Consider the following 13,503-nt stretch of genomic DNA (forward strand, 5'->3'; position numbering starts at 1 on the left):
ATTTCTTGTAGCACAATAATATGCCATCAGAATCAAATACCACAGCTTATTCAGCCATTCCTCAGTTGATGGGCATTCCTTCGATTTCCATAGCTCAAGTTCTTAAAGGAGTTGAAAACAGCTCTTCCCTTTATTAGCCCTCTTAACAATGAATTTTCAGTTTGCATTTAAAATTTTTTTGCTACTACCATATGTTATGGACTAGTGCATTTAATGTTTTCTTTTGTTACGTAGGTATTATGACTGGGTCATTTTATTCAGTCTCAACACTATTAAACCAAATGATCTTGACATATCATGAGGTAAGATTTTGCCTAGAATTTTTATTTAGCATCATAGTGAACCCCTGTAAGGAATATCTTAGAATTAAGTATTCTGTTCTTAATTCATTAATTTTTGCATGATTAAATTTTTTTATTTGTATTAAAAAGAGATTGAGGTTAATTCTTAAATATTTAAACATGCAAAGCATTTTTAGTAGTTGTCATTGACAGAATTTAATCAACTAATATTTATGCAGATTTTGATTAGTGATGATGGAGATGGAGAAAAAGGAAGCATGTTGGAATATGAAAAGGAAAAACAAAAATAAAATAATAAAATAAGCAAATGTCTCTAACTTTGGTCCAGTGTATCTTTGCTTCCAGTGGAAGAAAATAATTTTTAGATTATTGTAAATACCTTAAAAATCACTGTACTTGGGGCTACATAGAATTAAATAAACTTTTTCTTTGCATCTTTTTGGATTATTTTCATAGATTAAAAGAGTTTTTTGGTTGAATATAGTTCTCTTATCACCTTCATTCTACCTAGACTTATACTTGTTACAGAGACTAAACCTTCTTATTTTGCATGTTAGTTTTGTTTGATTACTTGAAATTTTGCTAAGAAAGCCCAGGAATATAAAGAACTCATTTGATTTGAAGGGAATATCAAAGTAATGCTATATGGAATCTGTTGTAAGGGAGAAGAAGTCAGTGCGGGACTGATTGGACTTACTTTAGTTGTAGCAGGAATGGTGGGCTCCATTCTTTGTGGCTTGTGGCTGGATTACACCAAATCATACAAGTAAGTGAAAATGGTAAATATGCTGTAACTTGGTTCTCTGAAGTAGTAAATGTGCCAACCAGCATGATTTTATTAAAAAGAGAGTTTTGATCCTGGGTGGAATGTGAGATAAGACCAACGAGATTTTCTTTTCCTCCTGGGTTGTGTTAAATGAAAGTTGTAGGCTTCTAAATAGGGTTTTTAGCATAGTAATGAGAGCCCCCTGGCTCCATATCTACCATGTGCTCCAGTCCACTATTTAAACACATCGCTAAGCTCGTGGTCTCACATAAGGGATATCGTTGCACAATGGAAGTACCTAATCTTCAAAATTTCCTTGTTTCCGCAGAAATTAATTGTGTTGTGCTATCCTTATAGTAGCAATGTGTACTGACTCTGTATTGGACTGCCGACTTTACTTTCGAACTTTTGACCATCTTTTGACCTTTTACAGCTGATATCCCTGATCAGAGTAGCAGTAGAGTCCTAAATCCAAGGAATCGATTCTTCCCTCCTTCCTTTTCTTTGACTTACGAGAGAGCCTCTCCGTGGTTTTTAGTGCCCCCTCCCCCAATCCCATTCAGAAAGTGATGAATCTAGCCTCACTAGTAGGCTCAAAGGGACTCAGTAGATATTTGTTGAATTTAAAGTTCTGACTACAATCGATACTGTGATTATCCCATTCAGAAAGGAGCTTTAAAAAGTTCAATGAGATGTGACCGAAGAGCCATGAACGGTTGATAAACGGTGTTTCCCCTCAAAAGCTTTTTTCTTCTAATAATGAGTCTTTTTGTTGTTGATATTCCAATGTACGTTATCCCCACTAGGATTCAACTAGACCAAAAACAAAGAATGTGATTGGTGGGAGGGAGAAGGAGGTAAGCTCAAAATGATGAAATAGATACGGATTTTAACTTTCATCTTCTAAAATTATAGAGTGACAACAGTCCTAATCTCTCAAAGACCAAAGAAGAGATGAATATCAAGGGAATTTTCTCTGAGGTTCAGAGTAAATTTCTAAAACCTCATATATTTATAGGCATGAAAAACCTTCAGAATTCCATGGGAAAATACATTTTTAGTTCAGAAATAATTATTGGAGCTTATTTTTACATTGGATAATGGTTTGGATGTATTGGCCTTTAAGGTCCCTTTCAGTTCTAAGATTGTTTGTGCTCCTGAATCTCTGCCTACCCTTGATGTCATTCACTCATTCATTCCGCAAATACTTATTGGACTCCTAGTACTATCTTAGGTATTGTAGATGATATAACTATAATGTAGGCCTTACAATATAGTGTGGGAGATAAGATAAATGTAGATGAGAAGTTAATAACAAAACACGCATTGTTGCAGGAAATAAACTCGTGCCAGTGTCACCAACAGTGGGTGTTGTGGGAATTCTGGATAGGGAGAAAATATGAGACCAAAGTAGTCAGAGAACGTTTTGAAGAGAATGTAGGATTTGAGCCAGGCCTTGAAGGATGAGAAAGGATGCTGTCTCATTCACAAGTACAAATAGCCATGTTTCTCTTCGTTCCAAGGGACCCTGGCCTATGCAAGCATGAATTCTGACTTTGTGAGGGACTAAAACTTCTTCTTTTTGTGACTAAGTCTGACCTCCCTGTTGACAATATAATAGTTTTGAATCTTAGCTACTAGAAAGTATTGTTACTGCATGGGCATGGCAATAGCCAGCTGTAGTTTTATTTTGTGATCAGGATATTCAGACTCTAATAACAATAATAATTATTATTATTTGTATTTTTTTTAGACGGACCACTCTAATAATTTACATATTGTCTTTTATTGGAATGGTTATATTTACTTTTACCTTGAATGTTGGACGCCTTATCATTGTGTTTATTACTGGAGGAGCACTTGGGTAAGAATCTTGGGTTAGAGTCATAGACTTTTGGAATTAGAAAGGAAAGGGATAAAGGTAAAATACTACTCAGTATTGAGAGCTTTATTGCAGCAACTTAAAAGAAGACCTTCCATGTCATCAAATGCTGCTTTATTTAAACTTTGCAAAATCTATTGGTATCTGAATGGGAAACTAGTTCAATTTGTTTTTTGCTATGCACTTATTACATAGGAAGAGAATAGAAAAGACTTAACTGCTTAATTAATTCAATTTTACTTTAGTGTAAAGACAAATTTGATTAAAGACAGTATGGCCTAAGAAATTAAATATAACTTAGAACAAAGTTAACCTTCATAATATAGAAATAAACTTGGTTAAGCTTAAGTGGATTCAGGACGAATTGATCAGTCAACAGCATTTATTTAACTCATACAGTAGCAGTTTAGGTATTTTAAACTATTGCCACTATTCACCATTTTTATAAATTTTGCACCTTACTATGTGGAAAATACCTATTCTCCAAAGATGTTGTGCCCAGTATATTTCATGTTGCCAGTATGGGGCAGGGGTGGGGATTAAATTTATGTCATAAAAGCTACAATTCCTTTACTTGTGAAAAAGATATATGTATGTCTTCCAGAATGGTTTACTTTTCCTCAAGTAGTAAGTATATTTGTGTAGGGAAAAGAGAATCAAGCCATTGGCCTTCTATAATAGGGAGAATAACAAGCTAGAGGAGGAAAGCAGGTTTGTGTTTAGAATAACCAGAACAAAAATGAAATTAGGCATGAAAGGGTTTTTACTATAGTGAAAGGACCTGTAGCAGGGGCTTCTCTAGCTCCGTGAGCTTTGTATCCAGCATGTTAGTAGAGGAGAAAATGTGTCTCGGTGAAGCAGATCAACCGAACCAGTGTATCATAGAATCTTTATGATGAATGTTTACATAATGCGCATGTGTTTTTCTAGCTTCTTCATGACTGGTTATCTCCCCTTGGGTTTTGAATTTGCTGTTGAAATCACATACCCTGAATCTGAAGGCACTTCATCAGGTCTTCTGAATGCTTCTGCACAGGTAAGTTTCTATTATTCTTGAATTTGAGCATATTCTGGCCAGAGATTCTTTGCTAGAAATTTAAGGGATGTCCACTAATACTTTTTCCCTAATAGACAATGCTTTGTGTCCAGAGTTGTGCCTTATAGTAGATTTCTAGAGCACAAATTGGAAAAATAAAAATTGTTAGGAAAAGTCCTCTCTAAAATTAAGTCTAATCCATTCAATCAATAAGCCTTATCATGTATCTTTAATTACTATGTGCTAGGTTCTTGAGATACAAATACAAAAGTGACCCAGTTGCTGCTGCCCTCTAAGAGTTTATATTTCTTTGCATTCCCATAAAAATTCCTTATCTTATTTTATTTCAGTTATTTGGAATTTTTTTTACATTGGCTCAAGGAAAGCTTATTTCAGACCATGGCCCTTATGCTGGGAATCTTTTCCTTTGTGCATGGATATTTTTAGGAATCATTTTAACAGGTAAGTTAATAATGTTTGTTCCTTAAAAGTATTTAATTCTTCATGTAACATGAATGACAAGTGCTCTACAGACAGACCAGGTTCAGTCTTGGAGAATTCTCAAGGGTAGAGCTCATATGGTACATTCTTGTCCTCCCTACCCAAAGAGTCTCTCTTTCTCTTCCTTGTAAGATCTCAATTTAGCTTATTTCTAGAGTATTTGAATCAGCTCACTTGTTGGGAACCAATAAGCATTTTGATCATAAGCATATTTACTACAAAACAGAAACAGACATAAATGGTACTCCAAAGCCAAGTCTCATAGAAAGGAACAAACAGTATTTAAAAAAATATCCCAAGAACCTGCGTGTACTGTGATCACCGGTCCTGGGGTCAAGTCTTGGTTCTGCGTCCCTGTCAGCCTTCTCCACCAGTAGGTTGCTACTGTATCTCATAGCTTCTATCCATCACTGCTGTTGTAGCCGTTGCAGCCTACAGTTCTAAAGTTCCATGATCCTACCCTTAGTGAGGCTCCTTCATTCTCAAACTAGTGACATAACTAGGAAAAAGGAGAATGCTTTTCTCTTTTCTCTCTCTTGGTTTGTCTGCCCCCTTCTTTCCAGCATTCACACTCCAATCAGTCCGTGTTCCCTCTTGCTCCAAATTGGAGGGAGAAATAGCGTATAGAAATCTGCTTTGCTTCAAAAGATCTGATTTCAGTGGTGTATTTCTCTCCACTTACACACCTCAACCCCTCTACGTTTTATTATACAGTCTTTGTAAGTTGCTGTGGCAAAAAAAAAAAAAAAAAAATTCAACCCCCTGGTGGTCAGTCATCTGTATGCTAACCTTAGCTAGGCTGGCCCTCAGCTACCAGACCTGTGCTTGTCATTTATCTTCTTAATATTGACATATGTTTAGTACTTCTCAAAGGAGTTAGCAGAGTAGGAAAAAAAAGAATTAGAAATATGAATTATTTAAAAGGGATAAATGTATTTTTCATTGTTCAGATTTTTCTAATTTGAAATTTTTATACAGAAAATGAGAATATAGTAAGCTGTATAGCAAAACTTGTCAAATTGTGGAAAGTTTCACCTTCTTTTTTGGATATAGTTTTTGTGGAATGGCCATGAAGGAGAATAATGCCCACTTTATACAGAAACAACTTCTCCGTGAATGGAGCAGATTCTCTTGTTTTGCCCCAGTGTGTGGATAGTAGTACCATTCATACTTTGACTTCTGTATAGTCCCCCTTTCTCATCTTTCTACCTCTCCTCAAGCCACAGAAGGATATTATATAATTGACAGATATAGAGACTAGCTGGCTCCAGAGAGCATGTATTTTCTTGATCTTGGGAATAAAAATGATTCAGACAGAATCTGGAATAAGAAAAGGAGAATTTCTTTCTTCCATACCAAGAGGACATGAATCAAAACCAAATGCATTTTGTTTTGTGTTTGTAGAATGCCTAGCTTTTTTTACTCTTTAAAAAATTATAATGATTAAAACGCAGAATGTGATCATATCAGTTTAAAATGTGATATCTTAGATGTACATTAACTATTTGGGAATACCAGCCTATTATTTGGTCTGTTAGAAGAGAATTACTTTAGCTTTCTGAAGGGTTTATGAGAATATTCCAGGCTATCAGGTATTTTGGTTTTTTTTTCTATGGTTAATGTATTTTTATTATTTAATATTTTTAGTTTTCAACATTGATTTCCACAAGATTTTGAGTTACAAATTTTCTTCCCATTTCTCCCCTCCCCCCCACCACTCCAAGATGGCATATATTCTGATTGCCCCTTTCTCCAGTCTACTTCCCTTCTGTCACCCCACTCCCCCACTTACTTTCTTGTAGGGCTAGATAGATTTCTATACCCTATTGCCTGTATATCTTATTTCCTAGTTGCATGTAAAAACAATTTTTTTTGAGCATTTGTTTATAGAACTTTGAGTTCCAAATTCTCTCCCTTCTTCCGTCTCCACCCACCCTCCTTGAGAAGACAAGCAATTCAACATAGGCCACACATGTATTATTATGCAAAACACTTCCATAATAGTCATGTTGTGAAAGGCTAACTATATTTCCCTCCATCTATCTTGTTCCCCTTTATTCAGTTTTTTCCCTTAACCCTGTCCCTTTTCAAAAGTGTTTGCTTCTGCTTACCTCCTCCCCCAATCTGCCCTCCCTTCTATCATCCCCCCTGTCTTATCCCCTTCCCCCCTACTTTCCTGTAGGGTAAGATACCCAATTGAATGAGTATGTTATTTCCTCCTTAAGTCAAGTCTGATGAGAGCAAGATTCATTCATTCTCTTTCACCTGCCTCTTCTTCCCTTTCAACAGAACTGCTTTTCCTTGCCACTTTTATGTGAGATAATTTACCCCATTTTATCTCTCCCTTTCTCTTTCTCCCAATATAGTCCTCTCGCATCCCTTAATTTAATTTTATTTTTAGATATCCCTTCATATTCAACTCACCCTGTGCCCTATACATACACACACACATATATGTACATATATGTATATTCCCTATACTGAGAAAGGACTGGTGAGTTACAAATATCATCTTTCCATGTAGGAATGTAAACAAAAAGGTTCAACTTTAGTAAGTCCCTTATGATTTCTCTTTCCTGTTTACCTTTTCATGCTTCTCTTGATTGTTGTATTTGAAAGTCAAATTTTCTATTCAGCTCTGGTCTTTTCATCGAGAAATCTTAAAGTCCTCTATTTTATTGAAAATCCATATTTTACCTTGGAGTATTATACTCAGTTTTGCTGGGTAGGTGATTCTTGGTTTTAATCCTAGCTCCTTTGACCTCCAGAATATTATATTCCAACCCTTTGATCCCTTAATGTAGAAGCTGCTAGATCTTGCGTTATTCTGATTGTGTTTCCACAATACTCAAATTGTTTCTTTCTGGCTGCTTGCAATATTTTCTCCTTGACCTGAGAACTCTGGAATTTAGCTACAGTATTCCTAGGAGTTTTCTTTTTGGAATCTTTTTCAAGAGGTTATTGGTGGATTCTTTCAATTTCTATTTTACCCTCTGGTTCTAGAATATCAGGGCAGTTTTCCTTGATAATTTCTTGAAAGATGATGTCTAGGCTCTTTTTGTGATCATGGCTTTCAGGTAGTCCAGTAATTTTTCCAATGAGATATTTCACATTGTCTTCCATTTTTTCATTTTTTTGGTTCTGTTTTATAATTTCTTGATTTCTCATAAACTCAGTAGCTTCCACTTGCTCCATTGTAATTTTTAAGGTAGTATTTTCTTCAGTGGTCTTTTGGACCTCCTTTTTCATTTGGCTAATTCTGCCTTTTAAGGCATTCTTCTCCTCATTGGCTTTCTGAAGCTCTTTTGCCATTTGGGTTAGTCTGTTTTTTAAGGTGTTATTTTCTTCAGTATTTTTTGGGTCTCCTTTAGCAAGTCATTGACTTGTTTTTCATGATTTTCTTGCATCACTCTCATTCCTCTTCCCAGTTTTTCCTCTACTTCTCTTACTTGCTTTTCCAAATCCTTTTTGAGGTCTTCCATGGCCTGAAACCAATTCATATTTTTCTTGGAGGCTTTTGATGTAGATTCTGTGACTTTGTTGACCTCTTCTGGCTGTATGTTTTGATCTTCTTTGTCACCAAAAAAAGATTCCAATGTCTGAGTCTGAATCTGAGACCATTTTCGCTGCCTGTTCATGTTCCCAGCCAACTACTTGACCCTTGAGCTTTTTGTCAGGGTATGACTGCCTTTAGAGTGGAGAGTACTTTGTCCCAAGCTTTAGGGGCCTTGTGCTGTTGTTTTCAGAGCTACTTCTGTTCCACAGTCACTGCAAGCTCTGCCACACCAGTGTTCCTCCTTCCCCCAAGAACCGCCAACCAGGACCATGACCCAGATCCAAGCAGGGCAAAGCAAGAGAACCCTGCCTGTGTGCCAGCAAAGCGCTCCCTGCACTCTCGCTCTGATCCACCACTTGGTTCCTCCCACCGGGTGGGCCTGGGGCTGGAAGCAGCCACCGCTAGAGCTCTGCAAGCAGCCGCAGGAGCTTCCTGCTGGTGCTACTGCACCACCTCTGCTGCCCAGGGGCTGGGACTGGACAGCTCACTTCTCTCACCCAGATCCAACAGTTTTCCCACTAATCTGCTTCTTTGTCTTTGGTGTTTGTGGGTTGAGAAGTTTTGTAACTGCCACACCTCAGTGATTCAGGGCCCTAAGGTCTGCTCCGCCCGACTCCCAGTCTGGTCAGTCCTGGCGCAGCCCATGCTCCCAGCACCATGGGATAGACCCTTCCCAGCAACCATCTAGGCCATCTTGTGCTGGAGACTTATTTCCCTTTGTTATTTTTTGCTATTTTTGCTATTTTTTACAGGTGTTTGGAGGGATTTGGGGGAAAGCTTAAGCTAGTCCTTGTTTTTCAGCTGCCATCTTGGCTCCACCCTGCTATCAGGTTTTTAAAAAAATGTCTCTTATCGCATGTAAAACATCCACTAATCTTAATTTTTCTTAAAGGGAATAATCTCAAGGGAAATTAAAAACTAAAAGTGAACAGTAGTAGTCCTCATCTGAATTATAAAACATACTACGAAAAATATTATTGTTAAAAGTTACCTTATATTTACAGATTTAAGTGATTTTGAAATGACTTTAAAGGACATTTGCATGTAGCCTATTCTAATGATCTGGATTACTGAAACAGCATCAATAATAGGGTAATAAGGAGACACCGTTTTCTGATGATGGATCATAGCTAAAGTATTCTCTGCTGATTTTAGAAAAGTGTACTTCATATGATTGCTCATTTATGAAATATTATAGTAACATGTATTCTTTTCTATTTCAGCACTAATCAAATCTGATCTGAAAAGACACAGTGTAAATTTAGGAACTCGGAACACAGATATTAAAGCTGTAGGTGATTTTTTCATTATTTTATGTAACACTAAGAAACTGTACATTAAATGCAAAATCATTCTTTGTAATTTGATGGCTTTTCAACCTGTTAGAAGTTAGGAATATTTTCACATTGTATGCATTATAATAATAATAAGTATTTTATGTTCTGATTCTTTGTACAGGTGCCTGTCAACAGTCCTGAAGAGTGAAAATCAAAAAATGTTATGTTGGTCAAACAATCAAAATCAAAAATTTGAGATGAATGGAAAAGTTCAGTACAGAATAATGTGCAAATTTTGTGTAATACTAAGCAGGATCAATTGTAATAATCAGATCTGTGTATGAGCAGTCAGAATTGATCTACAAGTTATGGGAGATGGAACTTTACTTGAAAATAATTATGTGAATTATAAATGCACAACTACTTTTGCCTAAAAGATGTTACATTTTAGCACTATTTGTTATTTATCAAATGGTTTTACATTTTTTAAAATAGCACATCTCTGAAAATATGGGCATTTCTGCATTTACTTTTCGAAAATGGAATATTTTTCTATTTTTTTTTAAACTGTGAGAGTAGCAGTAGAGGGTATATTCTCATTTAATAGATTTAGGATACCCTTTCAACTTCTTTTCTAAGACCTCAGTAGAATAATGGTATTAAATTCTCCTTTAGCAATGGAAAAACAAAATGCTCTTAGTATTTTCTTATGTGTGTAGATGAAAATCAGGTAGCCTGGTGTCAGTGAAGAAAGAATTAACCTTGGATTTAGGAAGACCTAGGCTCAAATCCTGCTTCCCATATAATCCAGGCTGTGTGGTCTCAAGGCCTCAGTCAACTCTTTAAGACTATAAGTTGCAAAACAATTGCTGAATTGAATTGATAAAAGAAGTTTCCTCACCAGAAACTCTCTATATTAATGAAATGGTGGATCCAGACCCTCCTCCTCCAAATAGATAAATGTGACAGACTAAAAATCCACAAACTGAATGTGTGCTTTCTTACCTGCTTATTCATGATGTCTGTCAGTCTTTCATGTATGCTTACAGTATACAGACAAGAAGCCACTGACCCAATAAGGGGAATGTGCTTGGAGTTCCCTAGTGCCCAAGAGGAGGCCTGCATTTCATGTTGAGTGTAAAACAAATTCTGTTAAAATCCCATCCAGTGTTTTATTATGAGAGGAATATGATAGCACTAAATCACTTCTGTCTGGTTGTGGTATGACCACCTTGTGTTTTTGCCTTGGAGGGTGCTAAGATAGGGGAACCTGTGTTTCCTTTATACTGTCATAGATGTTCTCAGTGAAGCCTGCTGTGAGTGGAGCTGCTTCTCGGCACAATCATTGCAACTCTACAGTTGCAGCTCTTTGGGTCCTATTTTCTTCACAACTACCATGTACCCTTTAAACATTATGTTCTCAGGTAACACAGAGTATGGCACTGATGCCAAGTAGTACTGCATGAGTATGTCAGAGAAGAGCAGTGTTCTTCTCTTTCCCCCATAAAAAGGCATACACAATCATCTTACATCTTCTTAAGACAGTCTGTTCCTCATGTGTACAAGGAAAAATTGGCTGAGTGTTTTTCCACGTTGCCTACTACAGTGTTTGTTCTGGATGCTCTGGGCACGTAAACGTTGCTGACTGAAAAGCTATGCTGTACAGTACAACTGTACTAAAAGGCCATAAGCCCTAAATTTCTTCCAAGTTTTGGATTCTACATGAAAACCTTTTAAGGAGAGGTCATAATGGTATCTAGAGTCTTGAAGAACTGCATTACTTGTGTCATGTTCACGCATAAATTAACCTAAACATGAAAACCCAGTGAAAAGTACCCCTTTTGTAGTTGGAATAACAATCCTGATTCGGGCAAGATCCATGGATAGATTTATATTTTAATTATAATCAATTCTGTACAGCTAAGACAATACATGTTATTAAATATAGACTGTAGCATGACAATGAAAAGACTACCAGATTAAAAACCAAGAGCCCTCAGCTCTCATCGTAGAGCTACCAAATGACTATCTAAATAACTGTTAATAAGTCATTTAACCTCACAAGGTCTTTTTACTCATCTGTTAAAATAGAATTGGACTCAGTGGTCCATAAGCTCTCTTCCATTTCTAAAATATTTTACTAAGCTAAGTACTTTACCGTAGGTTGAGTTGGGTGGAACTAGATAATTGGCACCCAGTGCATGCCTTAACCTGTGCACTTGGATGAGACTGTATGATTCATCTACATCATGGATACAGATTATCCTTGCGTCCTTCTTAATGGCCTGTTTGGATGATGATAGTTCAATTAAAAGTGCTCAGCAAAACCTCCTTGGATATTCAGAGCATAATATGTATTAATAGGAATATATTTAAAGAAAATGTTAATGTAATTATTAAAAGTTTTATTTTTTGAGATTCTTAAAAGAGTAATAATAGGCACTTGCTTTTAAGGCCCCTGAGATTTTTGTACAAGTTACAATTAAAACTGAAATTATTGTCTTTTGAAAATTATGTATGTGTTATGTTTGTATGTTTTCCCCTAGGTGATTAGGAAACTAGGTGTTTTTTACCTGAGTTAACAACAAAAAAATGAACGGAGAATTTCCCACATGGGAACTAAAGCTATAGCTTGAAACTCAATGGAGAAGGGCTGTGTGTTACTCTCTCTCATACCTTGGATTGGATTGCCGTCAGTGGGGAAAAACTTAAATTATCTCAGTGGTGTATTTATCAAGTGACACAAAGATGATTAGGGTTGTTTGTTTTTTTTCCTATAAATATTCCATTTCATGTGGATACATTGTTGTTTGAAGTGATGAGAGTTCTGTTTCACCAAATACTAAAATTGATTTCATGGGCTTGAATCATTCATCACCACTCTTGGTATTTGCTTTCATTTGAAACAAGTCATTTGGATTACTTATCAACAACAGTAATCCTTTATGCCATTATGGAGATTATTGTGCCTTCTCCCCGGACCTCCTGGCTCTTTGGTCACCCTCCACCATCTTTCCTGGGAAGGGGTGCCAGTGCTAAGCTTCTTGGAGGCTAACTGAATGTCCCTGATTCTGCTGCATTGGGAGAGCATATTGCCAGCTTTCATAAAGATGCCTTTCTAAATGTTGCAAAGATAACTTGTTTCTTCAGTATGTTGGAGAAATCTCCTATAAGATGTATTTGTTTAAACTCAGAGTAACTGCAGAAAAAATGTTTTTCAGTCTTATTTTCTTAAGAGTGTGAAATATCACTGACATTTTTTATGTTCCTTTGTTTGTCTGAATCGAAGGTCTGTTTGTCCCCTAGTATTCTCAGTTGAAATGAATTGATTTTTTACAAAACCATGACTTGTTATTGGCTACTTTCATTGGTGGGGGTTGGGAAGTGGGGTGAGGGATAAAATATGAAGGAAAACTGCCTAAGCTCTGAAACAAAAGAGGAAGAGTCATGCTCACTCCTTGGCTTCCATGACCACTCGGATGCTAAAAAGGGAGACTGAACCTCTGAGGCCAGAGTGAGAAAAGGGCATCATTGAGCTGTACAGAAGGAGCCCCACGCTTCTGTGTTTTCACTTATTTTGTTTAACATGGCTCAGGCCACGCTGGCCATTGGCCACATGTTGACACTCCGCAGCCTCTCACTGAATCTCACCTTCGTAGATTCAGCTCAGTGCTCTCACCTGTCAAGATCCTTTTGGGGTCTGTCACCTACTGGGTTAACTGTCGCTCCAGCTTTGTATTAATTGCCAATTTGATTCCATACCACCTATAGCTTTATCTCAGTCACTGATAAGAAATGTTAAACCAATAAGGCCTGAGCACAACCCCCTCAGTGCCTCAACTGGAGATGACCTACCTACCACCTTGACATTGAACCATCAACTTGCTGTTCTCTGAGCTCAGCCATCCAACCGGCTCCAAATCCACTTAGAATAATTGAGCATTTATATGACACTTGAAGATTTGCAAAGCACTTTTCAAACATCTTATCTTCCCAACAGCCCTGGGTGGTGGTTGCAATTATCCCCATTTTGCAAATGAGGAAACTGAGGCAGAAGTTAAGTGGCTAGCCTCGGGTTACATGTGTTTGGGGCTAGATTTGAACTCAGATTATCTTAAATCCAGGTCTACACTCAATCTGTCACCTAGCTGCCTCATGTTTAAGTAAATGACAATCATAGCAT

General features: G+C 36.9%; 1 protein-coding gene across 1 annotated transcript in view; it reads left to right on the plus strand.

Annotated features, from left to right (window-relative positions):
- Nucleotides 1–12,664, plus strand: part of FLVCR1 (FLVCR heme transporter 1) — a 28,152-nt gene extending 15,488 nt beyond the window's left edge. Inside the window, exons 4-10 of the mRNA XM_036757972.1 lie at nucleotides 235–302; nucleotides 965–1,068; nucleotides 2,822–2,932; nucleotides 3,881–3,986; nucleotides 4,337–4,448; nucleotides 9,267–9,334; nucleotides 9,502–12,664. Of these exons, the coding sequence (XP_036613867.1) occupies nucleotides 235–302; nucleotides 965–1,068; nucleotides 2,822–2,932; nucleotides 3,881–3,986; nucleotides 4,337–4,448; nucleotides 9,267–9,334; nucleotides 9,502–9,528 (596 nt within the window). The 3' untranslated portion in view covers nucleotides 9,529–12,664. The remainder of the gene's footprint in view (nucleotides 1–234; nucleotides 303–964; nucleotides 1,069–2,821; nucleotides 2,933–3,880; nucleotides 3,987–4,336; nucleotides 4,449–9,266; nucleotides 9,335–9,501) is intronic.
- The last annotated feature ends 839 nt before the right edge of the window (nucleotides 12,665–13,503 follow it).

This window comes from Trichosurus vulpecula, chromosome 4 (assembly GCF_011100635.1).
Source record: "Trichosurus vulpecula isolate mTriVul1 chromosome 4, mTriVul1.pri, whole genome shotgun sequence".
In the NCBI taxonomy this organism is placed as follows: domain Eukaryota; kingdom Metazoa; phylum Chordata; class Mammalia; order Diprotodontia; family Phalangeridae; genus Trichosurus; species Trichosurus vulpecula.